This window comes from Sciurus carolinensis, chromosome 11 (genome assembly GCF_902686445.1).
Source record: "Sciurus carolinensis chromosome 11, mSciCar1.2, whole genome shotgun sequence".
Lineage (NCBI taxonomy): Eukaryota > Metazoa > Chordata > Mammalia > Rodentia > Sciuridae > Sciurus > Sciurus carolinensis.
Window position 1 is genome coordinate 125,199,878 of NC_062223.1, and position 27,549 is coordinate 125,227,426.

General features: G+C 35.4%; 1 protein-coding gene across 3 annotated transcripts; it reads left to right on the plus strand.

Moving 5' to 3' along the window:
- Positions 1 to 1,307: 1,307 nt before the first annotated feature.
- On the plus strand, positions 1,308 to 26,227 carry Chek1 (checkpoint kinase 1). 3 transcript variants are annotated; one of them, XM_047516300.1, is made up of 13 exons: positions 1,308 to 4,120; positions 4,877 to 4,961; positions 5,783 to 6,006; positions 7,356 to 7,420; positions 7,512 to 7,581; positions 11,828 to 12,016; positions 13,400 to 13,504; positions 15,480 to 15,575; positions 20,276 to 20,384; positions 21,374 to 21,551; positions 21,817 to 21,948; positions 23,357 to 23,458; positions 25,060 to 26,227. In XM_047516300.1, exons 2-13 carry the CDS (start codon positions 4,897 to 4,899, stop codon positions 25,153 to 25,155), a joined length of 1,431 nt encoding a protein of 476 aa, XP_047372256.1. In that variant the 5' UTR covers positions 1,308 to 4,120; positions 4,877 to 4,896; the 3' UTR covers positions 25,156 to 26,227. The 3 variants fall into 3 exon arrangements, with proteins under 3 accessions (XP_047372256.1, XP_047372258.1, XP_047372257.1); XM_047516302.1 differs by having other exon boundaries at positions 4,116 to 4,208; XM_047516301.1 differs by lacking the exon at positions 1,308 to 4,120 and adding an exon at positions 4,278 to 4,664.
- Positions 26,228 to 27,549: the final 1,322 nt, after the last annotated feature.

Sequence of the window (27,549 nt, forward strand, 5' to 3'; positions counted from 1 at the left end):
TTTGAAATTTAGTTTTTCAGTACTTTCACTTAACCTGTGACACTCAACCTGTGGCTTTAGTTTCATTTCCTTTAGTCTTTGCACTAAAACTCTTGTGGGTGTTCAAAGATAAGTTTCTTCTCCCCTTGTCTCAGTCTATTGTTTTTATATACCACTTCAGTCAAGCTTAGTTACCTGGTTTTGAAGCCCTTGTTTAATAAACTATAATTTAGAAGGAGGACACATTTCCATTAGTAGTACCTAGAGAACACTGGCAGCCTGACTTCAAGAAAAGAGAAACATCTTAAAGTTTTTTAGCTCCAAAGCACAGTGGACCCATAGACATTTAACATCAAGATAAACAGGTTCCTGTACAGTTCAGTAGGACATTTTATGTATTTTATCAGATAAGAAATACATCACTGAAGTATATAATCCCTAAGTCTTTTAAAATATATGAGGTAACTGTCTAGTGTTACCCATTTAAGAAAACAGGAGGAATTTATGGCTTTTGGATAAGTCAAAATAGTATGATAGTACCCTGAAGGATATGCTTGTGTGTACTTTTATACCTAGGGAACTTAGACTTGCAAAACAGTTTATATACCATGTGGTTGAGGTTTAGATTTAAGAGATTAGATTTACTCTATGTAAATATATTACTTGATTTATATACAGAACTATACCCAAATGGAAGAAGTTATTCTGAGTTAATATGATCATGCTAATTAGCTGCTTCTGTGGTATAAATGGGATAATGCTTTGTCACTATAATTGTGGCTTTTCAGATTTTGTTAGTCTTCAGATTACATGGAGCACATCCCCAGCCTTTTTATTTCAAGACAGGGTCTGAGTTGCTATGGTTGACCTTGAACTTGTGATCTTCCTGCCTTAACCTTGCCACTGCACCCAGCTGAAGCTCTCTTTCTTAAAAATTGACTTTTTATTTCCATTGTTATAGTACACTTAATATAAAAAGTTCTTAAAAAGCAACAATACAGTGTTTTCCACTCCCGAGGACACCAACTTTCAACTTTGCAGATTCTCATATTATTCACTTTTGGATCATTAAATTACTTGCTTTAGTTTGCTAATTTATAGTATTTCGATTTTGTGTATCTTTGTAAACTTTCTGATCTATGGACACATTGTTACTCTCTTCTGATTATAGTTATTATATGCTATTCTAATTCTATTATAATTATTCTCTATTCAGTTCTATTATAGTTATAATTTAGGTTAAATCAATAATTAACTTCTAACCTAGATATTCTTAATTAAGCCATATATACTGTTACTTTTTTCCAAGCATAACTTTTTTTCTTTCTTTGTACTTGTCACTAATTTGTCCCCAGTTTGTCTTTGTGTCAGTCTCTTAATATGTTTGAACACATAGGTATTCATTCTTTGGGTGTCTTCTGTTTTGGTATGTTCTAGTTTGAGTTGGTTCACTCTCCAGGTTTGCTAGGTTGTATCATTTCACTGGTGTGTGTTACTTCTTTAACTTTTGTGTGTGTGTGTGTGTAATACTGGGGACAGAATGCAGGGCCTTGTGCATGCTAGGTAAGTGCCCTACCACTGAGCTACATCCCCAGCCCTATTTGACTTCTTTCTTGATTTATCACTTCTAAGTACCTTTCTGAAAAAGTGTATGAGAGGGAAATTTTGGGGAGATTTCACATTCCTTTTCACACTTAATTTGTAGGTTCACTCAGTATATATTGGGAATAATTTTTCCTTAGGATCATTAAAGGACTGACTTATTGTTTTCTGTCTTCCAAATGTTGATAAATGCAGTACTATTCTAATTATTATTCCCTTTCTCTTATTGATAGTTATTTGGATGTTGGACTTCCTGAATTAGTCTCCTAATATTCTCATATTTACTTTTCTATTTTTCATCTTCTTCCATCTGGGAGAGTTTCTCAACTGTACTTTTTAAACTATTTAAAATAGTTTTTTCCTGCTTTCATATTTTTAATGACCAAGAGCTTTTTCGTTTTAATATTCTTCTTTTGACATCTTTCCAGTTGAAGACTCAAATTCTTAGTTGTTTGCTCTTTTTAAAGAGTGGGACATAAAAAGCGGATTGAAAAGGCTTTTTGATGGTGGGTGGTGTATATTCATGTGGTTTTCAATCTACTGTGGTCTGGCCAGGCTATTACACAGTAATATCTAGTACTGGTAGGTAGGTATTTTTCTCTTACATAGATAGGATTCCCTCAAGGTGTATAATAACCTCTTACTCAAGGATATAAGCCAGGCTACCAGTTTTCTGGGAGTAGCAGAAAAGGTCTACAGTCTCTATTTTCATTGCATACAATTAAAATTAATTCCTCAGTTTTCAGTAAGGTACCCAAGCTTTTAACCGTCCTATCCCTATTTATCTCCAGTTTGGATACCACATATTGACTGACTAAAGTCTTAACCCAGCTTTGGGGAGAAGCAGTTCCTTTGGGGAGAGATCTGTTTGCTTCTTAAAAGTCTTTCATCTCCATATTCTGAGTTGCCTAGTGTCATCAATTCAAGTTGAGGCTTTTAGGATTTCTGAGAGGTAAATCATTGCTTTACTGAATTCTTATTGCTAGTTTGGGATTCATCTTTATTTCATTTAAGTTAGTTACCTTCCATGTCAAGGCGTTTCACTTTCCAAAATTTTTTTTCATACTCATTCTTGGAGGTTATTTTCTTCTAAAAATTTATCTTTTACTCTTATGTTAGCCATTTCCAAAGGGCACAGAGGCAATTCTCATATATGCCATCTTTAACTGATACTGTGTCTACATCTGTATATTTTTTGTTTTCAGGATAAAAAGAAATTTTAATTCTGTCCAGGAACACTGGAACTGTACAGATCCTCCTCTTCTTCATATCTTTGTTTTCAGCACACAGAGAGGAAATCAGGGAAGATGGGGTAAACTAGAAAACTTGTTATTTATATTACATGAAATCTAAATTGATGTCATGGTTCAAAACTTCACACAAAAACTTCACAGTTTTTTAAATGTTTTTGTCCCTGATTTTAAAACAGAGGTGTGCATTCTTTTATGTGTAACATATTTTATACCCATTTTACTCCATTGCTAGTATTACAAGTTATCTTGAATGTATTTGGCTTGGTTTTGAAGAAAGGGGGAATTTAATGTTCTTGCTTATGCCTTCACTCATTTCAGTTTTCTAGGACTATTTTGTTTTCAAGTTACTTTCTTTGGAATTTTCTTCTCTCTTTAAATGGGTTACTTTAAAAGTTTTGCATTGTAAAATTTATACTGGCTTTAACTTGCCTGTTTCTTACACATTAAGGAAAAGTTGCTAGAACTGAGCTAGGCAGATGGTCGGTCATCCTTCAGAATTTAGGCTGAACTAAAGTATTGTTTTGAAGTCTGTTCACCCACAGGCAAAATTGGTTATCCTGACATTACCTCAAATTCTCCCTGGATTACTCCATTCCAGTACTACTCCACCCCCACCCCCCCTTCCTGTGTGGCCTTTCCGACGGCTCTCACCAACACAAAATCCCTCTTCACGGTATCCATTTCCAACAGCTCTTGCTCGTAGGTACTCGGCTCTCACAGTATAGGTCCTGCGCTCCAAAGTTCATAGAGACCTCTGCAGTGCTTCTTGGATCCTCACTATTCTGTCGGGCTGCCAGACCAGGCGCTCAAAGGTCACAGGCTGGTGGGTTTACCTAGACAACGCTGCAGCCTTTCCAGGCTCAGAGCGACCCGGAGCAAAGCGGGACCACCGCCAGGAGGCGCAGCCCACGGGTGCGCTGTGTGGGGATGGAGGCTTCGGCCCTGCCCGGGACGCCCGAAGCCGCTCAGCGGAGTTCCACATACCGGATGTCACTTCACACCGGCCCAGAGGTCAATTCGCATTGGTGCTGGTCCGCAGTTCATCGGTCTTTTCAGCCAGGATCTGCCTCACACCTAAAAGAAACCCGGTCGGGCCAGCTCGGACTGGCAGACCCAACGCGCGGGTCTTTCGGAGCCGCCAATCTTCTGAGCCGCGGGACACGGGAACGCGCGTCGTCCTGCTTTACGGCAAGGGTGCGCGCATTTGCGGCAGCATGACGCAAGCAATTTTTGGCGGGAAAAGTGCTGCATTTGGATTCCTGTGGTGGCGGGCAAAGGACACCTTGGTGAGGAAGGGCGACCGGTAGGGCGACAAAGGGTCTGAAGAAGGAGTTAGGAGCCTAGATTAGTGAGGAGGAGCACGATGAGATAATGGTATTGTTGAGCGGAGGGGATGGGAGGTCCTCCAGCGGAGGGGCGGTTTTGGAGAGTGGAGGCGTGTGGTACCATGGGGTCCCCATTGTAAAGGGGAGGGCAGGAGAGGCTACCTTTCTGCTAGCTGGGGACCTCTGAAGTTTGGGCGCTGTCCTGGGTCCCAGCCCTTCCTTCCGCTTCTACGGGCAGTTTGGCCCCGCCCCGGGCTCCTCCCGGCCTTTGGGTCGGGTGGGGTGGGGGTGGGAATTGGAACTGTGCAAGTGGGGAGGAGGGGCTGCAGTAGCTGCAGTTATTCCAACCCCTCTTCTAGCCAACATCTCCGTACTCTCTTCCCCAGACTCCCACCTCTTCTACCCGCCTCCCCAGTCATTCACCCGAAAGCATCCGTCTTCCCGCCTCTCACCGCACCTTTTAAATTTCCCGTGAGGCCCGAGGAGGGCAGAGTTTCAGCCCTCGGTATGCATGGGAATGGGGATTGCGATTTAGGCAACCAAATGCCTAAACTTAGAATACTTGTTTGAGGTTTGAAGATTTGGATAAATGTGAATGAGATGTAAGGGGAAACCAAGCTGTTGTGAGGGGTCATGGCAGGAAGCAGAGCGCGGTGACTTTACAGGTGATCCTAACTTAGGCTCGTCCCTTATTTTTCGGGTTCCTGCCTTTTACAGCCGTGGTGCTCGGTGGAGTCATGGCAGTGCCCTTTGTGGAAGACTGGGACTTGGTGCAAACCCTAGGAGAAGGTGCCTACGGAGAGTGAGTTTGAATCCGAATATTACGTTGCTTTCACGCTTGCTTTAGTTTTCTATCATTTTGTCCGAGTATGTATGTATTGTTTGGGGCTTGTTTTTTCCAATACAGTGGCGATTTAGAGATGAAATCTTTGCATTTGGAAACCAAGGCTTTTAGCAAGTGATGTTACACAATTTTTGTAAGGATTAATATTCCCCCCCCCCCCCTTTTTCTTTATCAAGAGCTGCAAAAGATTTGTTGAAGTTAATTGTTTCACAAAGCCTTGGACTGTAAGCATAGTAGCTAAATGAGCAAATGAACAGACTTTGGAGACCACCTGCCTAGTTTCAGATCTCAAATCTATCACACACTGGTCTTGTTTTATGGACTTAGGTGAGCTTCCTAATGTTGTATGCCTCTGTTTCCTCATTTATAAGATGGCAGTAACAGCCCCTACTGCCAAAGGTGCTTAGTACAGTTATCACAGGCATATATAGCATGAGGTTAGTAAATATTAGGTAATGCTATTAAAATTATGTGAATAGAACTAGTATATATGTGATATAGAATGTTATTTTCCCAATTTAACTTAATTTATTAAGCATTTATTAAATGACTTGCATGTACAGCATAATGACTTCTTTGGAATAATAGCCATAGTAATTCACATTTCAGAAAGGGGCAGTATCTGTTGAGAATGTGGCAGAAACCATTTCCTTGGTTTCTCCTTGGTGGAGAAGGTAGTAAAGGTAAAGCAGTTTTGGATGTTTCATGTTTAATCTTTTGAAGCTCTAAAAGAGAATTCAAATGTCTAGAATGTTATAACTCTTCTTTTCCTTTTTTAGAGTTCAGCTGGCTGTGAATAGAATAACTGAAGAAGCAGTTGCAGTGAAGATTGTAGATATGAAACGTGCCATAGATTGTCCAGAAAACATTAAGAAAGAGATCTGTATCAATAAAATGTTGAATCATGAGAATGTAGTGAAATTCTACGGTCACAGGAGAGAAGGCAATATCCAGTATCTATTTCTGGAGTACTGTAGTGGGGGAGAGCTTTTTGATAGAATAGGTATGGAAAAGATTTAAGATACTGAATTCTACTAAAGTTTCTAAATTTGTTTTTTAGTCTTGGATACCTAATCCATCATTTTCCCTTTAAGTTTATGCAATATTGAAATTGAAGTAAAAATTCCTTTTTTTAATTTTGAATTTTACTGATACATGAAAACATATAGTATCAGTGAAAGAATGCTGTCTTCTGAAGTTATAAGTGATTTTGTTCAGGATTGCTGTATTATGTAGTTTAAAAATGATGAACTGTGGTTTGATGGTAAAGTATAAATGCATCATAAACTGAGCTCAGTGGCACATACATGCCTGTAATTCCAGCTACTCAGGAAACTGAGGCAGGAAGATGACACGTTCAAGGCCAGCTTAGATAACTTAGCAAGACGTTATTTCAAAGAATAAAAGGTACTGCAGATCTAGCTCATTGATAGAGTGCCCCTGAGTTCAATCTCCAATACCACAAAAACAAAACAACAAAAAACAATGTATTGTTTGCCTATACAGTTTTTTCTTTGTAGACATTCTCTTCACATGATCATTGCGTATACTTACAGGTTCAAAATGATAGCATATTGTTATTTTTTCCCCTTTATTTGTTGAAGTGAAATGATTATATATATTAAGTAAATTGTTACTTAAATGTTCTGTGCAAATTCAAATAATTAGTGTTGCAGAACACTAAGAAGTACATAAAATATATGCTGTGGGTCTAAGTTTATTATTTGAAACTTTTATTAGTGGTTAAAAACTGATTATTAAAATCTCTAATGTGAATCTCAGGAGAGAACTGAGGGCCAAAGAAATCATGAGTTAATGAGAAAAATATAAAAGGTAAAAGATAACTGATAATTGAACATCTCTTAATAAGACTGTTTCCTGAAGGAACTTCATGAACATTTGGTATGAGAGATTTTATAAAGTTTAAATCTGTTAAAAATTTAGTGAAATAGGTTTAGATTTTACTAGGCTTTTACATTGATAGTTATATTGCAGAAATGGGAAAAATACTAACATAGCATTTAGAAATGTTAGGGCAGAATTTAAAGGATACCAAGTAGATGTTAATATAAGAGTAAATTAGGAGCTTTCATAAAATGGATTATGTTTCTGATTTCGATGATAGTTTGTTATTTCTTTGTAATGTTCTCAGGATAGTAGTTTATTTTTGCACTTTAACAGATTGGAAAATGTTGGTATTAAGTGTATTTGTTAGTGCACTCAATCTTTTATTAGTATTAGCTTGTGTGCTCAATTATAATCACAAATGTTTAAAATCAAATTAAGGAACCATGTGGTCAATGCCTGATTGTATTTATCTCATAAACTGACTTTTGTAATTAATTGTTATAGAACCAGATATAGGCATGCCTGAACAAGATGCTCAGAGATTCTTCCATCAGCTCATGGCAGGGGTGGTAGGTACAGTTATATCTTTTCCTTTTACTTAAAATTAGTATTAATAAAGTAAGTTGCTAAGTTCTGGTGTGTTTCTCCACCTCCCCTTAGGTTTATCTTCATGGCATTGGAATAACTCATAGGGATATTAAACCAGAAAATCTCCTCTTGGATGAAAGGGGTAAGTTTAATATTTCATTACTACTAATTTTAAGCCATAAAAGCCATTCAAGGTTTTTGTATTTCTAAAATCTCAGTATGAAAATCTGAGAAGCCAAGGAAATTGGGAGATTCAGTATATTTGGAATTCACAAGTCTTTCACCATATAGTTGTAGATGAAAAGTCTTCATAGATCTAGGGTAACTCACTAGATGAATAATAAGAATGCTTGAAAACAACTTTTTTAATGGATTAATAAAGGTAAGTTCCTATTGTAATACCTGAGACTTTAGCCACGAACTGTTCTTATCTATGGCTTGCATAAGATACAAGAAGTTTAGTTTTATTTTATGGATGTCATAAAACTGAGAGGAATGAATAGTGAAAATGTTAGTTTATAGAGTCAGGACTCAAAAGATGACAAATCAGCTCTATGAGGTAGTGGTTTATGTCTGTTATGTTTAAGGCTGTCTTCCTAACATTAGGGTAGTTCCTTGCAAATAGCAGACTTTTTTTTTTTTTTTTTAATATATATTTTTTAGTTATGGGTGGACACAATACCCTCATTTTTGTGTGGTGCTGAGGATCAAAGCCAGGGCCCCATGTGTGTTAGGTGAGCGCTTCCCACTGAGCCACAACCCCAGCCCTGCAAATAGTAGACTTTAAAAAATAACTATTAAATAAATTAATCTAGTAGACCAGGGAGGTGGGCTGAATCTAACAAGTTGTTTTTTAATAGGAAAAGATCTGAAGTCTACTATTTGGATTGAAAAAAATTAACCAAGCATAATTGAATAGCTTGTTCTAGGCAGATAAGCAGTTTTTAAAAAACATTTTCTGGGCATCAACTTAGTCACCTGTGTGATCTAAGAAAACTAAGGTGATCCTGCCTGAAATGAGGAAAGTAGTGTTCCAGTATTACTCTGGTGAGACTTCCCTGGAAATAGTTTTCCGGGGCTTTGTTGTAAGAGGTATGTAGATCACCGATATACTTTTATAGGAAAGTGAGCAAGTGATGAGCTGTGAACTATGCAAAATAAGGAATTATTGAAGGAACTCAGGGAAACTTGCTAATTGTTAAATATGGGTCCTTCAGAACCTGTGGGTGAAAACTGTTTAGAAGTAATTTGGATTAGCACAGGGATGAATCTGCAAAAAAAGAGTGGGTTGCTTTGGCATGTAGTGAGTTCATAACATTGAACAATGGAGTATTAATTATCAAGGATATTATAAAGGGAATTTACACATTTCTTGGCTAGTATTTTTCCAACACTGAGCTTTAGTTATTTAGCTTTCTACAAGTTATTTCATAAGGCACACAGCAGCATTATAGATAGTCAGAAAATTTAGTGTATAAAAAAAGGAACTGTAGGATGATTTGTTGATGAATCCTGAGACATGAGCACATAGCACAATCTGAGAATTCTCATGCTTCTGTTTTTCATACTATTCCCATTTCTTGTTGAATGGTAATAGCCTTGATGATGTTAAATTCCATTCTTCCCCTTCCTCATACAAAGCAAGTCCTTTTTGAATTAAATGCAGGTTTCAAGATACACAAAACACCCTGGAAAAGGATTACGTGTCTATAAATATGAAAGGCAATATAGAATAGTGTTAAGAGCTTGAACTTTGGAGTCATTTGAACCTAGGTTTAATCTAGGCTACCTCTTGCTAGACATGTGGCCTTAGGTAAGTTGCTTAACTTCTCTCTGCCTCACTTATTTATAAAATGGGGATAATAAGGGAATATATTTGAGTTATGAGGATAAAGGATGAAAACATACATGTGTTTTTGCTGAAGTACATACCTGGCATGTAGGAAACAGATATTTATATCTATGTAATATATACACACATACACTTTAGAAATGCATAAATGTGTGTGTGTGTATTTTTGTTATAGTAGGTACCTGGTAAATAGTTGGTACTGAAAAAATGGTAACTTACTACTCTGTAAAATTTAATTTACATTAAAGCTTAGTTTATATGCTTTTTTCTTATGTGCATGTGGGTTTGATGTTTTTACCCTTTTAAGTTGTGTTTACATAGCATAAAAAGTACTTTTATTTAAAACTTAATTCAGGTACCCCAAAATTTTCATAAAATAAATTACATATTATAATAAAGTATAATAAACACCTGTCTACCCACCTGACTTAAAAATAAAATAGTAGTTAATTATAAGAATGCTCACAGTTCTGTTGTTTAGTAGAAAAATTTGAAACAACCCACGTCTATCAACTGTAAGAAAATATGAAATGGATAATTTGTAGCTACAATGACATAGTTGAACTTCAAGAATATAAGACCATAGAGCAAAAAAGAATTGAAAGAACTCATATGATCTATTTATGTGAAATTCAAAAATATATAAAACTGGTTATATTGTTTAGGTATGCAAACATGGCAAAAAAACATGGAAACAAAAGCAAGGACATAATAAAATTCGGAATGGTGGGTGTCTCAGAAGGTGGGGGGGGAATGGGTGTTTTCTGTTTCTTGGGTGTTAGGTGAGTGGATCTTCATTATATTGTTGTATAATATGCATTTGTTTCTTTTCAGTACTTAATAATCTTTTAAAACAGAAATACAATGAGTATTTGTAGTCTTTCTGTATTTATTAACAGTATACCCTTCCTTTATTTTTGTCAGAACCATACTTCTAAATTTCAAATATATTACTTGTAACCTAACCAAGTATTAGATTGCAAACAAAATAAAACAACAAAATCCAAGGAATACTGTGGTAATCTGTTAGTATTTTAAGTGATTACCACTTGGAACTCTTAATCCCAGTGGTTTTTCTAAATTGTGTTATATGTAGCTATTAAAAAGTATAGCCAGACGTGGTGGTGCATGTCTTATCCCAGCAGCTCAGGAGGCTGAGGCAGGAGGATCCCGAGTTCAAAGCATGCCTCAGCAAAAGCGAGGTGCTAAGCAACTCAGTGAGACCCTGTCTCTAAATAAAATATAAAATGGGGCTAGGGATGTGACTCGGTGGTTGATTGCCCCTGGGTTCAATCTCCTGTATCCCTGCCCCCCAATATATATATATATATATATCACAGTATCTACCTCCAACAGTCAAATACAAGTAAATATTAATGACTTATATTAAGTTGGGTGAATGTGCTTGGTTTTTAAAGAACCAAAGAATAGAGAAATGATGAGTGTTCTATAACCGCATTGGCCCAGTACAAAAATTGAATCATGTTATAGTATTTGTTATAACACTAGCCTTTTTCCACTTATATCCTGTTTCGTGTGTGTGTGTGTGTGTGTGTGTGTGTGTGTGTATGTGTATGTAAATGCCTTGTTTTTCTGGGCATTTAAGTTATTTACAAATAATATTGCTATGAATGTCCTTGTTTGTGAAGTTATGGGACTATTTCTGTGGCTGTGTTCCTAGAAGTGGGCATTGCTAGTTCAAAGAGAAAATATTAAAAATTTTGACACCTTTGGTCAGATTGCCCTCTGAAAAGCTTATCACCATTGGCAACCTCTAATAATAGAGGGCCTTCTATAGCTCCTAAGACTAGGTTAGAACCCTTTGCTATAGGATCCTGTCATGTTCTATATTTTTATAACCTTCTTGGTCATTGCCTATTATTTATCTTCCTCATTGATTTGTTTACTGTCTGCATTGGCTAGCACGGTAACTGTTATGTGGGTACAGTAGATATTTACTACGTGTAGGTGAAGTTGAAAGTCCTGTCTGCATTTTTTGTGTGCTGGAGATGGGAAGATTAGTGTGAAAGTTAGTTCTTTTAGTTTGTTTTTTGTACAGAGTTCCTCCTCTTTTTCTCTACTTAGCCATTTGGACAAGAAATTCTCATGGATTCTGGATCTTTAGTGTTATGTCTTTACACATTTTCTTCCTACCAACTGATTTTTTTTGCTGCTGAGAAAGTTGTGCCTCATATTTTACTTACGTCTCATTGAAGGACTTTCCTCTGCTTTCAGCCCAAGTTTGGAGTGTTCTTTTCCAGGAGAATAGCCCCTTTTAACTCCAGTATCTTTCTTTAACTTGGTCCAAACTGTTTGGTGTGTTGATGACATTTTTCTTAAGTTAATAGCAAAGATAAGGCCTTTTCCAAGTTTAGCATGGGTTATTATGTCTTTTAATTTATCTTTTCCAAAATTTTTTTCTGTTTATTTTGGTCATGTTATGGTAGAGAAATTCTACAAACCAGGTAATATATCCAATAAAACGTAATCTATCCTTTTTATCCAGTGCTCTTCTTTTTTTTTTCTTTTGGTTTAGATAACCTCAAAATCTCTGACTTTGGCTTGGCCACAGTGTTTCGGCATAATAATCGTGAACGTTTATTGAACAAGATGTGTGGTACTTTACCTTATGTTGCTCCAGAACTTCTTAAGAGAAAAGAATTTCATGCAGAACCAGTTGATGTTTGGTCCTGTGGAATAGTGCTTACTGCAATGTTGGCTGGAGGTAAGAGTTATTAAGTCATGATGAAACTGGTTTATGGCCTTGCGTGGTGGCACATTGCCTGTTATTTCAGTGGCTCAGGAGGCTGAGATAGGAGGATTGTAAGTTTGAGGCCAGCTTCATCAACTTAGTGAGACCCTGTCTCAAAAACAAACAAAACAATGGTCTGGGGATGTGACTTAGTGGTTAAGCACCCCTGGGTTCAATCCCTGTTAGCAAACAAACAAACAAAAAATTTCTGTTTATGGAAAGTCAGATTTGCTGTGCTAAAGTAAATGAAATAAACCAACGGAATCCATATTTAGGTGATATTATTTTAATACTGTCAATTAGTTTGGGCTGCTGTAACACAGTACCATAGACGGTGACTTATGAACAACAGAGATTTATTTCTCACAAACCCTGGGATGAAGGTGCCAGCATATTCTGGTAAGGATCCTTTTCTTGGCTTGCAAGTAACCAACTGATTATGTCCTCATATGATGCAGAGCAGAGAGAGCAGAGCTCTTTTTACTGTGTTTTCATAACAGCAGTGATCCCATTCATGAGGGATCCTACCTTCATGGACTAATTCCTTCCCCAGAAGAGCCCATCTCTAAACATCATCACATTGTGGGTTAGAATTTCAACATGAATTTTGAGGTAGAAACAAATATTTAATTATTGCAAATAGTAACTTATTCATAACTAACTTATAATCCAAAAGTTTTTTTTTTTTTAATGAGGTTTGTGTATCTATTAAATGAGAAATCAAAATAGCTGTCTCTTTATAAGTCATTTAAATGTTTTTTGGTAGTACTAGGGATTAAACACAGCTTCACACATGCTAGGCTATTGCTCTACCACTGAAGAACATGCGCAGACCTTTTTTAATATTTTGTCTTGAGACAGGGTCTCTCTAAATTGCCCAGTCTGTTCTTGAATTTGTGAGCCTTCTGCCTCAGCCTCCCTAGAAGCTGGGATTATAGGTATGTGCCTTTGTGCCATGCTTCATGTAAATACTTTTGAAAAGAGTAGAGCAAGAAGTGGCTCATCTGTCTTGGAAGTGCCTGTAAAGTTTCTATGAAACTTAGTTTTTTGTTTTTGTTTTTAATTTTTTTCCTTTTTTTAAAGTTGTTGATGAACCTTTATATTTTATTCATCTATAGGTATGTGGTACTGAGGATTGAACCCAGTGCCTCACACATGCAGGGCAAGCGCTCTACCACTGAGCCATAACCCTACTCCTGTTTTTGTTTTTGTTTTTTTAACGAAACTTAGTTTTTTAGTTTGTAAGACATTGAATTTGAAGGAAACTGTATGGGTTTGTAATGATTATTTTTCCTTGAAATCTTCATAGTATAATTTTGTGAACACTCAGGATATTGTCACTTGCTTTATTTTTAGAATTGCCATGGGACCAGCCCAGTGACAGTTGCCAGGAATATTCTGATTGGAAAGAAAAAAAGACATACCTCAATCCTTGGAAAAAAATTGATTCTGCTCCTCTAGGTAACTGGGTTTTCTTGATTGATACTGATTTGTTAGATAGTGAAATATTCTGCTATTTGAAATATTTTCTTAACATTTTTTTGTTCTATAATATTTTAATGATTATATAAGTAACCCAGGATCCTCGTACATAGGAAATGTAAATAAAAATGAAAAAAAAATCCTATAATTCTGTCACTTAGAAATAGCATTTTAAAGATATTTTGTGTGCTTCTGTACTTTGTTGTAAATACATATAATGCTTATATGTGTATTCTACTTATAAGTTTATATATACATATATATTTTTACAAAAAGTTAGATCATACTATAAATGATATTTCATAACCCATTCTTTGGCTTTTATGTTCTTTAAACATTTTTCCATGCCTGTAATTATAGGTCTCTATCATTGTTTTTAAAGTCTGTGATGATATTTTGCTATATGGATGTGCTTTTACTCATTCAATTCACTTCATTGGAAATTTAAATTATTTTCTAAATTTTTACTGTTTTAAAACAGATAAGAGCTGGGCACAGTGGCGCATGCCTATAATCCCAGTGGCTCTGGAGGCTGAAGCAGGAGGATCACGAATTCAAAGCCAGCCTCAGCAATTTGGCGAGATGCTAAGCAATTCAGTGAGACCCTGTCTCCTGTCTCTAAATAAAATACGAAATGGGGCTGGGAATTGAACTCAGGGGCAGCTAAGCAATTCAATGAGACCCTGTCTCTCAATAAAATACAAAATATGGCTGCGGATGTGACTTAGTGGTCAAGTGCCTGAGTTCAATCCCTGGTATAAAAAAAAACAAAAAAACACATATGATAATTATTCACGTAACTTAATCTTCATACATATCCTTAAATTATTTATTTAAAATAAACCCCCAGAAACAAAATTGCAGGGTCAAGGATGTATGTAGATTTTTAAGTATTTTATCTTATTTTGTCAAATTGCTTTTAAAAAGTTGGTACCATTTCATCAGTTTTACATTTGAAAAGTGAGTTTAATCTAATAGGTCTATTTTTAAATTTTTATTATAAGTTTAATATTAGTGAAATGGGAACCCTTTGAGTATTTATTAGTTTTTTGTCAGTTTTGCTCAGTGTTGGCAAGATTTTCTTACCCTTTAAGGACTTTCCCCAGGGATGCTGTACCACTGAGCTACATCCCTAACCCTTTCTATTTTTTATTTTGAAACAGGGTCTTACTGAATTGCCCAGACTGACCTCAAACTTGTGATTCTCCTGCCTCAGTCTTCTTAGTCAAGGGTTGCAGGCGTGTATCATTACACCCAGCTTTGACCTTTGCATTTGTTACAAATATTTTCCATGATTTGGCACTTATTTTTATTTTATTTGACATGTAAAATTTTTTATTTTCAAACCTATAATTTGTCATTTGTGATTTCTCACTACATTGTCATGTTACTATTTTTTAAAAAGTTCCCTATGTTTTCATTGTTTTTATGACTTAATTTTTACATTTAAATCTTTGGTCCATTAGAAAATAATTTTTAATGTTGAGAGATATCTGACTTCTTTTTCCAAGATAATTAAAATACCTTAGGATGATGGTTGGTTATATTACTCTCTTTGAAAAAGTTATTCATAGTAAACACAAAACTGCGAATGAGGAAGTAACATGAGAACATGATATGTTTGAATGATGAAATTTGGTATTAAAAATGGATAGAAGGTTTCTTTGTATCTTTTTGTTGATGCCACATGGGGATAAACATTTCTTTCTGAATCTTGTTCTGCTTATTTGCATAATTGAGAATTAGATCTTGAAGAATTTTCTAAAGTATAGGCAGCAGCAAAGGAAAACTACATGACTTTAAAGCAGTAATGTAGTAACTTTATTCTTTACCTTCCCCAGAAATAATATTTAGACATAAGAAGGCCAAAAGAATGTGTTCCTTAACCCTAAGTTGTAGACTTTTCTAATATGTATGTCTTTTTGTAAATGTTGCTTGAATATTTTGTTTTCAGCTCTACTGCATAAAATCCTAGTTGAGAATCCATCAGTAAGGATTACCATCCCAGACATCAAAAAAGACAGATGGTACAACAAACCACTCAAGAAAGGTATTATTCTTAAAATACAAACATTTTTCTCTGTGAAAGAATGAAAAGTCAGTATCATAAGTCACCAATATAAGATAGCTGGGATCTCTTTCCTCATGGAGATTATTAGTCTAGTAGGGAGAACAAATAAAAATAGTGGTTTGTTTATTAATAACTACAAAGGGGAGAAAATTGGAGTACTGTAACTAAGTGTTTGAACAAATGTTAATGGACAGTGAAGACTTTTCTTCCTGAGGAAATGACATGAAATTTAAGATTTGAAGATTAAAGGGGAGCTAAACAGGCAAGATGAGTGTCAGATCTGATTCTGAGCAGAGGGAACAGCATTTGGAAAGTCTTAGATTCAGAAACTCTGGTGCATTTGAGGAACTTTAAACAAGATTAGTATGGCATGGCCCTTGTCTGTCTTAATCCTTGTGTCAGCAGTCATTAGCACAGTGTAGGTATGTTGCAGGCACTCAGTAAAAGCTTGCTGAGTAAATGAGTGAGTAGAGAAGTGGGAGAGGGAGAGCCAGTTGAGATGACACTGGAGAGGCAGACAGCGGCCAGGTTATAAGGATGAGGGCCTTGTGAGCCATGTTAAGGATTTTGGGCCCTAACTTACAGCCATTGGGGAAACTTTTGAGAGACTTTAAGGATGAAAATGACAGGGTCATAATTTGGTTTTCAAAGATCTTTCCAGCCACTACTCTCTGCCATTGTTTTTGATGATTAGGAATAGGTTAAGGGTAGTGGATTCGATGGGAGAAGATAGTAGCTTGGAGTAGGTTAGTTGTAATGGTATTAGAGAAGAGAGGTAGATTCCTAAGAAATTTAAGAACTTAATTGATATGACTGGTGTTTGTTTAGATGTGGAAAATGAAGGGAAATGAACAATCAAGGGTGACTCTTTGGTTCTGGTAACTCAGGAGGAGAAACAAATTTGGGAAGAAACTTTATTTGATTTTTGAGGGAAATGAGTAAATAAAAACCATCCAGTAGTTTTGTATGTGTGTGTGAGAGAGAGATTCAGGAGATAAGACTAGGCTTGAGATAACAATTTTGGGAATTTAAACCATAGTAGTAAATGAAATTGATTAGAGATTTTGAAGGGATACCAGTGTCCAAGTGGTAGGTGGAAACCAGGGAAACAGTAAGCAGAGAGATGGAAGGAATAACTGGAGAATGTGGAGTAATGGAGGCTAAGGGAAGAAAGTTCATGGCAATGACAGTTGCTGTTAATTGGACTAATACCATGAAGCCTGAATTTTGTCCATTTAATTTCATGATATGGCATTTATTCATGATCTTGGCAAGAATAGTTTCTAAATCACACTGTTACCTTTTTTTGCCCATCAATTATTATTTTTTTCAGTGCTAAGGATCAAATGCAGTACCTCATGCATACTAAGCAAGCACTCTACCACTGAGCTATACTCATAGATCTGACATAGTTAAACTTTTTTTTTTTTTTTGGTGGTAGTACTGGGGATTGAACCCAGTTCTTGTATATGCTAGTCAAGTGCTCTGCCACTGAGTTATGTCCCCCTTTATTTTTCCTTAACTTCTAATATTTTCCCCAATCTCACCCTCAGGTGGTAATAGTACTTCCTATTTCACTGGAAAATAGAACAATGTAGAATGGAAATTCACAGACTCCCACCACCATCCCCTCCCACCTAACTGCCTCTATGCTCATAGCCTCTACTGTGTATCCTGTAGCTGTGAATAAATCACATATGAATCAACTCTTGCCTACTCAAGGACATCTAACAATTCTTTTTGTTTTGCATTACTTGTTTTTCCTTCTCTACAATATCTTATTAGCATACCAACATGCTGTTTCTTCCACCGTGAAAACAAACAAAAGTTAAATAAATACACAATTCAGTAAGTTAAATAGTAATAAAACTTCTCTTAAACCTATTTCTCCCTATTCCATTTTTCTTTTTCTTTTACAACTGAACATCTCAAAAGAAGTTTCTACTTTTAACTCCTCAAAGCCAGATTTGAGGATTTCCATCTACTTTGTTGCCAAACTAATAATCAGTTCTCGGACCTCCTCTTATTCTGTCTCATCAGCAGCATTTTATGCAATTGGTCATGCCTTCATTTGACTTTCAGATATTATACTCTCTTTAGTTTCTTCCTTATTGGCTACTCTCTTTCAATGTCCCTTTATGAACTCAGCCTCTTAATAGTGGAGCATACCAGGGCTCAACTGATGAACTGTCCATATTTACTCTCTTAATAATTTTTTTCAGTCTCAGGGCTTTAAGTAAATCTTTATATTCATGACTTACCACATTTATATCATCCTGGACCTTTTCTATGAACTCCAAACTCACTTGCCTAATGTTTCAAATGTCCCTTGAGTTTTAAGTGGCATCTTAAACTTTGAAATATCCCAAACTGTGTTACTGATTGTTGCCCTTCATACCTCCTCCTTCCAGAATCTTATATTTTCTTTGATGGTAACTATATCCTTCTTGTGATACAGATCAGAAACTTTGAAGACAGCTTTCATTCCTTTCATTGTTTTACCTCCTGTTCATTCTACAGGGAATTTCTGTTAACCTCTACCTTGAATCTGATCACCTTTTATCACCTCTACTGCTACCCTGTCGGTTGAAACCAGTATGGTAGTTTGCCCCAGAGTGTTCTGATTTAAAAGTAAATTAGAACTAGGTGTGGTGACATACTTCTGTAATACCAGACACTTGAGAAGTTGAAGCAGGATTGCAAGTTGCAGACCACCTCAACAACTTAGTGAGACCCTGTCTCAAAAAATTAAAAGAAAGGATTGGGGATATAGTTCAGTTATAAAGTGGCCCTGTGTTCAATCCCCAGTACCACCCCCCCCCCAAAAAAAAAAAAAAAAGTAAGATGTTACTGTTAAAAATGTCACTGTTCTAGGCTGGGTTTGTGGCTCAGTGGTAGAGTGGTTGCCTAGCACATGTGAGGCACTGGGTTCAATCCTCAGCACCACATAAAAATAAATAAATGAAATGTATTGTGTCCATCTACAACTATAAAATATATATTATTTTAAATGTCACTGTACTCAAATATTCCAGTGCTTTACTTCTCACTCAGAATATGAGCTAAAATCTGTTCATGACTTACAGGGACTTATACAATCTCTGTTTTATTACCTCTCAGACTTTAATTCTGCTTTTCCTCTTGGTCATAGCTCTATTGATCTCATTATTCTTCAGTTACTACAGGTACACTTTTACCTTATTTTTATAATGACTAATTTTCAGTGACTGGGACCCCCTCCCTTGCCCCATGAGACTCAGTCATATATATTGTTCTCTCATCTTATTTGGGTATTGAAGAGGCTGAAAGTCTTAATAAAAAGGGAGTAAGTAGCAGAGCATCAAGATCTCTGAGGAGGTAGGAGTGTATGGGCTCCATAGTACAAGCAAAGGGTATATTTTGATGAACTCCTTCTGATGGGAGGATGCAGAGGAGGAAAAACAAGATGGGTAAGAATGCAAATAAATTTGCAGATTTGGTAGTGACATGTTAAGGTAATTTCTATCAAAAGGCTTTGTTTTCTCTATGGATGAGAGATGGTATCATATGTTAAGTAAGGGGATGGTAGTGGTCTTGAAATTTTCAGAAGAGTGTTGAAGTTTCAAAATAATACTGCTGGAGAAAGGGAAAGAAAACTCACTAGAGAAACAAATAGGATTGACTGACAGTGTTGAGGGTCTGGCTGAGGATCATAACCATGAGTTTGTGGTATCATTTTCTTTTTTTCTTTTTTTAATGTTTTATTTGTTCTTTTTAGTTATACATGACAGTAAAATGTATTTTGACATATCACACATACATGGAGTCTTACTTCCCATTCTTGTGGTTGTACATAATGTGGAGTTTCACTGGTTGTATATTCATATATGAACATAGGAAAATTATGTCCATTCATTCTACTGATTTTCTTATTCCCATCCACCCTTCTTTCCCTTCATTCCCTTTTGTCCAGTCCAGTGAATTTCTATCCATTCTGCCTTGTTGTGAGTTAACATTTGCATATCAGAGAGAAAATTTGGCCTTTGTTTTTTAGAGATTGGCTTATTTTACTTAGCGAGATAGTCTCCAGTGCCATCCATTTACTGGCAAATGCCATAATTTCATTGTTCTTTATGGCTGAGTAATATTCCATTGTGTATATGTCCAAATTTTCTTTATTCATCTGTTGAAGGGCACCTAGGTTGGTTCCATAGCTTAGCTATTGTGAATTGAGCTGCTATAAACATTGATGTGGTAGCATCATTTTCTATATAGTGATTATTCTTGGTAAAGCTTTTCTTCTCCAGGGCAGCAAAATGTTGGATAGAGAAGATTCATAGTGTCTGTTGCCATTATCAGAAATTAATTTTCATTTTGAAATGTTTTGCTACTTTAGCTAGCTGTCTCTGTCTTTGTAGAATATTGTTGTTACCTTAAAAGATGCCATTAAAATTGTGCCCTGAGTATGATACCCCACACTCTGAACATACTTGAGAAGTACCTAATTTGATAGGTGAGTCTTTCTAAGTTTCTAACTTGACCACATTCCTTACAAAAGCATGTAGGAAGAGCCATTATTTGTATTATGAGTATTCTGTTCAATAACTGGTTTTTGATGTAGTTTTGCTTATTCAAGTTGCCAGTTGGATTTATTAAAAAATAATTGCTAGAAGCCTTAAACCTGTGTTTTTTTTTTTTAGGGGCAAAGAGGCCTCGAGTCACATCAGGTAGTGTGTCAGAGTCTCCTGGTGGATTCTCTAAGCACATTCACTCCAATTTGGACTTCTCTCCCATAAGCAGTGCTTCTAGGTAAGACTGATAAAAGATTAAGTAGTTTTGGAAGGATTCCCCATGAAGAATAGTACATGTATATATGTATTTTTAAAATAATGAACATAATTTTATCAGTGTAGTAATGATTGTGTAGGATTGGGATTGTGGCTCAGTGGTAGAGCGCTCACCTGAGCACGTGTGAGGCACTGGGTTCAATCCTCAGCACCACATAAAAAAATAAATAAGTAAAGGTATTGTATCCATCTACAACTAAAAAATAATTTTTTTTTTTAAAAAAAGAATGATTGTGTGATATAAGAGAAGCCTGGTGGGGTTTATTTAAAAGCATATTTTTGGCTGGGCATGGTAGCACGAGCCTGTAGTCCTACCTACTCCAGAAGTAGGAGGATAGCAAGTTCAAGGCCAGCCTGGGCAACATGGCAAGACCCTATCTCAGAAAACAAATTAATTAAAAATTTAAATTAGGCATGGTGGTACACACCTGTAATCCCAGTCACTCAGGAGGCTGAGGCAAAAGGATCTCAAGTTTGAAGCCAGCTTCAGCAACTTAGCAAGACTATAGGCAACCTAGTAAGACCCTGTCTCAAAATAAAAAATAAAGGTCAGGTGGTGGAGAATAGAAGTACAGTGAATTAGACAAAGGGGAATGAAGGAAAGGGAGAAGGGATAGGAATAGGAAAGAGTTAAATGAATCTGACACAAGTTTCCTGTGTATATATGAATGTACCACAATGAATCTCCATATCATATACAACACAAGATTGGGATCCTAATTAGAATAAGATATGCTCCATGTTTGCATAAATATGTCAAAATATATTCTGCTATTATATCTAAGAAAAACAAAAAAAAAAAGGCTGGGGATGTTGCTCAGTGGTTAGCACCTCTGCATTTAATCCCCGGTACCAAAAAAGAAAAGAAAGAAAGAATAAAGTCATATACTTTAAAAAAAAAAAAAAAAAAAAAAAAAAAAAGACATATTTTTCTTTCTTTTAATGTCTCAGTGAAGAAAATGTGAAGTATTCCAGTTCCCAACCAGAACCACGTACAGGTCTTTCCTTATGGGACACCAGTCCGTCATACATTGATAAACTGGTGCAAGGGATCAGTTTTTCCCAACCGGCATGTCCTGATCATATGCTTCTAAATAGTCAATTACTTGGCACCCCAGGATCCTCACAGGTAAGGGAATTTACTTTTTCAAATAAATAATGGTTGTCCTTTATTTTTATTATCTTCAAGTCTTTTTAAAATGTGGAACTCTTAGATATATAGTAGTAATATTTTTGATTTATACATAATTTTTGGACAAGGAAGAAAGAATGAATTAGAGGAGAATTTCATGGAAAAGAATTCTAAGTCACAGAAAAAATTTTCAGACTAAATAGCTATGTTGTGACAGCTTTTGGTCACAGGGGACTTACTCAATTTTCTGTTTGGCACATAGAACCCTTGGCAACGCTTGGTCAAAAGAATGACACGATTCTTCACCAAATTGGATGCAGACAAATCTTATCAATGCCTGAAAGAGACTTGTGAGAAACTGGGCTATCAATGGAAAAAGAGTTGTATGAATCAGGTATGTTGATTTTCATGTGTTTTCCTGCAGAAAATTCAATATGTGAATATAAACTATCATCATTAGTATCTTCCAAAAATACAAAGCAGTTTAATTTGAAAAAGAAATATTGAAATTGGAGGAATTTTTAAAATAAAAAGTTCTTGATCTTAAGGAATAATGTTTTTTCAAAAATCTAAGGTTAATAAAAATATTGTGATTGAAGTCATTGTTTTCTTAAAAGCTATAAATACTTAAATTGTAGACAGTAACAACTGACTTCTCTCTATGAAAGAGGGAAAAGGAATACATTAGTAATCCCATATTTCTTTCCAACTCCCCTGATCCCACCTACTAATTTTTGTTGTTTGTATTATTGTAGCATAATTATAACATTTATTTTTTAGTCTAGTGTGTCTTTAGGCTTTATATCATGAAAGACAAATAGAAGGAGTTAATCTGTATTAAAGGAGACTGAAGAGTCCTGAAACTAAATGCAATGCATGATCTCTCACTAGATCATAGATTTTAAAACAATTATGAAAGATGTCATTGGAACTATAGGGAGAATTAGAATATGGACTGTATATTAATGTTTTTGTAGCATTGTGAAGTGGTGTGATGAAGTTATTGTTTGTAAAATGTCCTTGTTACAGGAGATACATGTTGAAGTACAGTTGAAGTAATGTTTGTAACTTAGTTTAAAAACTTAAGAAAGGCAAAGATGTCCTCAAGTTTATGTTTGTGTCTTGATGTTGGCTGCTGGCTAGGCATTTCTTTTCATGTCACTCGTGTAGGCCATAGGAACATTCTAAAAGGCTGAAAGTGGAAGTTGCAAGTCCTCTCCAGATCTTTGCCATCTTCTGATTACTGTCCTAACTTTTTAGCCACAAACTTAGCTTCTCTTTTTCTCTCTTATATTTTCATAATTTTGTTTTCTAATTACATTTTTATTGTTTTCTTCTTTCAATTGTATTTTGGTAAAATGCTAGATTTCTTTCCTTGCCAGGAGTTACATGGACACAATCCATTTTTGTAGGGTGTTTTTTAGCAGGGGCAGGTATACCAGGGATTGAACTCAGGGACACGCAACCACTGAGTCACGTCCCCAGCCCTATTTTATATTTTATTTAGAGACAGGGTCTCACTGAGTTGCTAATTAGCACCTCGCTTTTGCTGAGGCTGGCTTTGAACTCGGGATCCTCCTGCCTCAGCCTCTTGAGCTGCTGTGATTATAGGCATGCACCAACCATGCCTGGCCTTATAGGATGTTTTGGCTTGGACATACATGTTCATCCATGGGGCTTAGTAAGATTTTCACGTATTTGATACTACTGGTTATGGAACTACCCTGTATATTTTTATCATAGAAGTATCAGTGACATAGGAATGTGGTTTTTGTTTAATGGCTTTTATTGTTTTGCCTCAGGTTACTGTATCAACAACTGACAGGAGAAATAATAAACTGATCTTCAAAGTGAATTTGGTAGAAATGGATGAGAAGATTTTGGTTGACTTCCGACTTTCTAAGGTATTTTTGATATATTTCATTATAGTGTTCTTTCTGTGGACATATTTCTATATGAATTTTTTAAATGGCAATATATTTGTACACCATAGTCTCCCCATCTGCACTTTGCTTTCTTTTCTTTTTTTTTTTTTTTTTTTTTCTTCCAGTTTTGGTTTCTTGAGGTCATCTATACCCTGAAAATATTAAATGTAAAGTTCCACAATTAAATAATTCATATTTAAATTGAGCATAGTTCTGAGTAGCATGACCTCATCCCACCTAGTATATGAGTTATCCCTGTGTTCAGCAGAAAAGTGTGTAAATTTTTATTCATGCTGAATACAGTACTTGTCTGTTACTCACTTAGTATCTGTTCTGGTTATTACATTGATCATCATAGTACTGCAGTACTTATGTTCAAGTAATGCTTGAACATAATTTTTCTTCATAGTGGCTCCAAAGTGCAAGGGTACTATGGTTGTAGTTGCTCTAGTTTATTATTAATTTTTGTTAATCTCTTACTATGTCTTATTTACAAATTAAACTTTATCCTAGGGATGTGTTTACATATATACATAGAGAAAGAGGAATGCATAGGGTGTATATAGTATAGGGTTCCATACTCTTGATGGTCTCAGGGGGTCTTGGAATATATTACCCATGGATAAAGGAAGACTGCTAATTTGGCATTCGTAAATATATGATAACTTGCTTTGTTCATTTAATTTTCTGAACTTTTGTTCTCATTATCTGTTCTTCCAAAACATGATTTTTTTAACTGATATTTTCCTTATTAAAAAAGTTTTTGTTTCTATAGATAATATAGATAAATATGAAAATAAAAATAATCCCAAATTATCCTTCCCAGCAGTAATCACCCTTAATATTTGAAACATTGTTTTTTAAATTCATTTATAATGTTTGGGTCTTTAATATTATGATTTATAATAAATGTACATTATAACATAATGGACCTTACTGCCATAATAATTCTGTGATTTATTTTCTTATACATTGATTTTTTTTGGTCACATTCCTGATTATTTTTGTTTTTAAAGCTCTTGACATGTAAGACCAAAATAGCATTTTCTCTCTTTCCTGAGAGATTATATGTGGCTCTGAAGAAAGTTGGTGGGAGGGTAGTTCACTTTTTTTATATTGAATGTTTGCTACAATACTGTTCTCTAGATGCTTGCTGTGAAATTAAATTGTGACAGAGCCTAATGTAATGAAATCCTTCTTGTAGCTGAATCTGTTGACTTCATTGCCACAGAATGAGGACAACACTTGAGTGTCCTTGTGTAGTTTATTTCAAGTTTACAAATTCTCACTACCTATTGAAAACAGTGGTTTAGAGATACTAATCTTTGAAAAAGACCTGGAGCCATTTTTCTTGCTCTCTGAGCTCAGTATGGGTAGTGAAGGGCACAAAATTGGGTCAAAATTATTTATGTAGTCATTTCCTCTACTAGAATATTTAGTCTTTATAAGAGCGCCTGAAAAGTATTGTATCTGAACATATCTAAGAGTGTTTGTTTCTCTTTCCTAAAAAGAGAATTGATTTTATGGCATAATCTTTTTTTTTTTTTTTACATTATTTTTATATATCATTCTTGCTGTAGGGTGATGGATTGGAGTTTAAGAGACACTTCCTGAAGATTAAAGGGAAGCTGAGTGATGTTGTGAGCAGCCAGAAGGTTTGGCTTCCTGCCACATGATTGATCCATTATCTCTGGGGATTCCTGGTGAATATAGTGCTGCTATGTTGACATTATTCTTCCTAGAGGAGATTATCCTATTCTGCAAACTGCAAACAATAGTTCCTGAAGAATTCTCTTCCCCTTTATCCAAACATCTTCCCAATTCATTGTGTATGTTTTGCATACAAATAATTACTATATCTTAATTGTAATAATTTGGGGGAAGGGATGGGTAGAATTCATTAGATATTTCTTTAGCAGTGTTCAGTATCTGGATTTGAAATCCATCTGGTGGAAACCAGGTTTTGGGATACATGATTTTACCAGCTTTTATACCAACATAATATCCCATTTTTACCAAAACATTTTGTTTCATCCAAAAGTACCTTGATTTAATTACAAGAATAAATTAGCAAAGACTAACCCTTGTAACTTTTGGATACAAAAGTAGATTTATCAGTCTGTGAGGTGAAGCCAGCTTCAAAAAATGTATCCCCAGATCTGTACTTACATTTTCAAAAGGGTCTGACCAGTTATACATACCTGTTTTTGAGTTATAATGATTAATTAAAATTGCAAGTCAGTGTTTTTTCTGGTGTAGCTAGTAACATATAAAATGCTAATTGGTCTTCAAGAAGTTGAGCATAAATTGGTAGTGCTTAACTAACTTTCCTCAAAAAATTAATATTGCACATCTTAAGTATTTTCTATATTATTTTCTACTTTCACAGCCATATTTTAATTCTTTACTATGGAAATAAATTCTATTTTGAAAATGAATACTTAACTCTGTGAACTTATTGGTGACCAGGCTTCTAGGTAATAAGGGGGAGGGAAGAATATAGAAGCTATCATAGAAATAGGTCTGGTTCCTGCTTTCTTAACTGTTAGATTTACTAAAACTTCATTTTTTAAATAAAATTTATATTAACTTATGAATAAATGGTTGGGATCCTATATTCCTTTTATGTGATTAAAAAATAATCACTTATCTCAGTCTGAACAACATGTAAAATTTTATGGTTAGAGTTTATCACATATCAGTGTATACTGACATTGTTTTAATAGCAGCATACCCAGAGGAGGAAAAAATTTGAATCTATTTTATTTATTTGAACCTATTTAGGGGCCTCTTAAAAATTGTGCCAGTACATTCTCAAGTATGGGAAAATTTTGTTCTTCAGGATTTTCTGCCAGCCTTTATTATCTATCAAAAACAAAGTTATCTTATTTTGAGCTCTTCCCCAAGCTCCAGCCTTTGATAGCCACCACCCATTTGACATTTCCACTTGAATGTCTACTAGGCATCTCATGTACAAAAATAGCTTTTGATTTCATTTCTCTAACCTATTACCTTTCCAGTTTCCCTCATCTCAATAAATGTTACTTTTTTTTTCATATCAAGGGATTTTTTTATGGTTCATAAGTTATACTTAACATTAGGATTTATTTTGACATATATAATGGATTACAGTTTGCTCCAATTAAGTCCCCAGCACTTAGCCTTACCCTCTCCATCCTCCTTCCCCCTGTTCCCATTCCTCTACTGATCTTTTTATTTACATTTTTAAAAAAATTAGTGTCTTGTGGGTAGACATAATGATGAGATTCACTGTATTATATTCATATATGTACATTAGAAAGTTAGGTCAGATTCATTCCACTGTTTTTTCTTATCTCTCTTCCCTCTCCCTCAATCCCCTTCTTCTATTCTCCTGATCTTTCTTTTATTTTGATGGAATCCCCCCATTTCCTCTCTCTCCCCCATCTATTTTCAAATCCCCAGTTGCTTAAGCCAAAACCCTAGAAATTAGCACTGTTTTCCATATTCTACTTTTGATTCAACAAATCCTCTTTAATTCAGCAAATATATTCAAAATATATCCTGCTTCACACCTTTGTTAGTACCACTAGTTGAAGATAGTCATCCTTTTGTAGTATCCCTCAGCAGTTATTTTTTTAAAAAGTAGTCATAAAGAGCCTTCTAAAAATGTGAATCAGATGTCCCTTTCCTGCCCTCAATTCTTAAGTCTTTTTTTCATACTTAAATTTCAAGATTCAAAATTCTGTGTGAGCTATACAACTTTATGTGATTGGCTGGCTGCTCAGCTGGTTCATTTTACTCTCCTTCAGCTTATTGTTCTCACAAGATGAGCATATTCCCTCCTCAATGACTTTTTACTTGCTTTCCCTCTTCCTTGAGTACTTTACTCCTGGATATTTGTGTGACTTGTGCTTCTCTTTGCATCTCTGCTTAAATGTCTTTTTCTCTGCTAAGTCTTCCCCTAATTTATCTAAAATAATACTCTTCTCTGTCATTTTCTCTCCTTTAGTTCTTTTTATCATAGTGCTTATTACCTGACACGATATTTTTGTGTTTATTATGTTTTGCCCATTGGAATATGTAATATA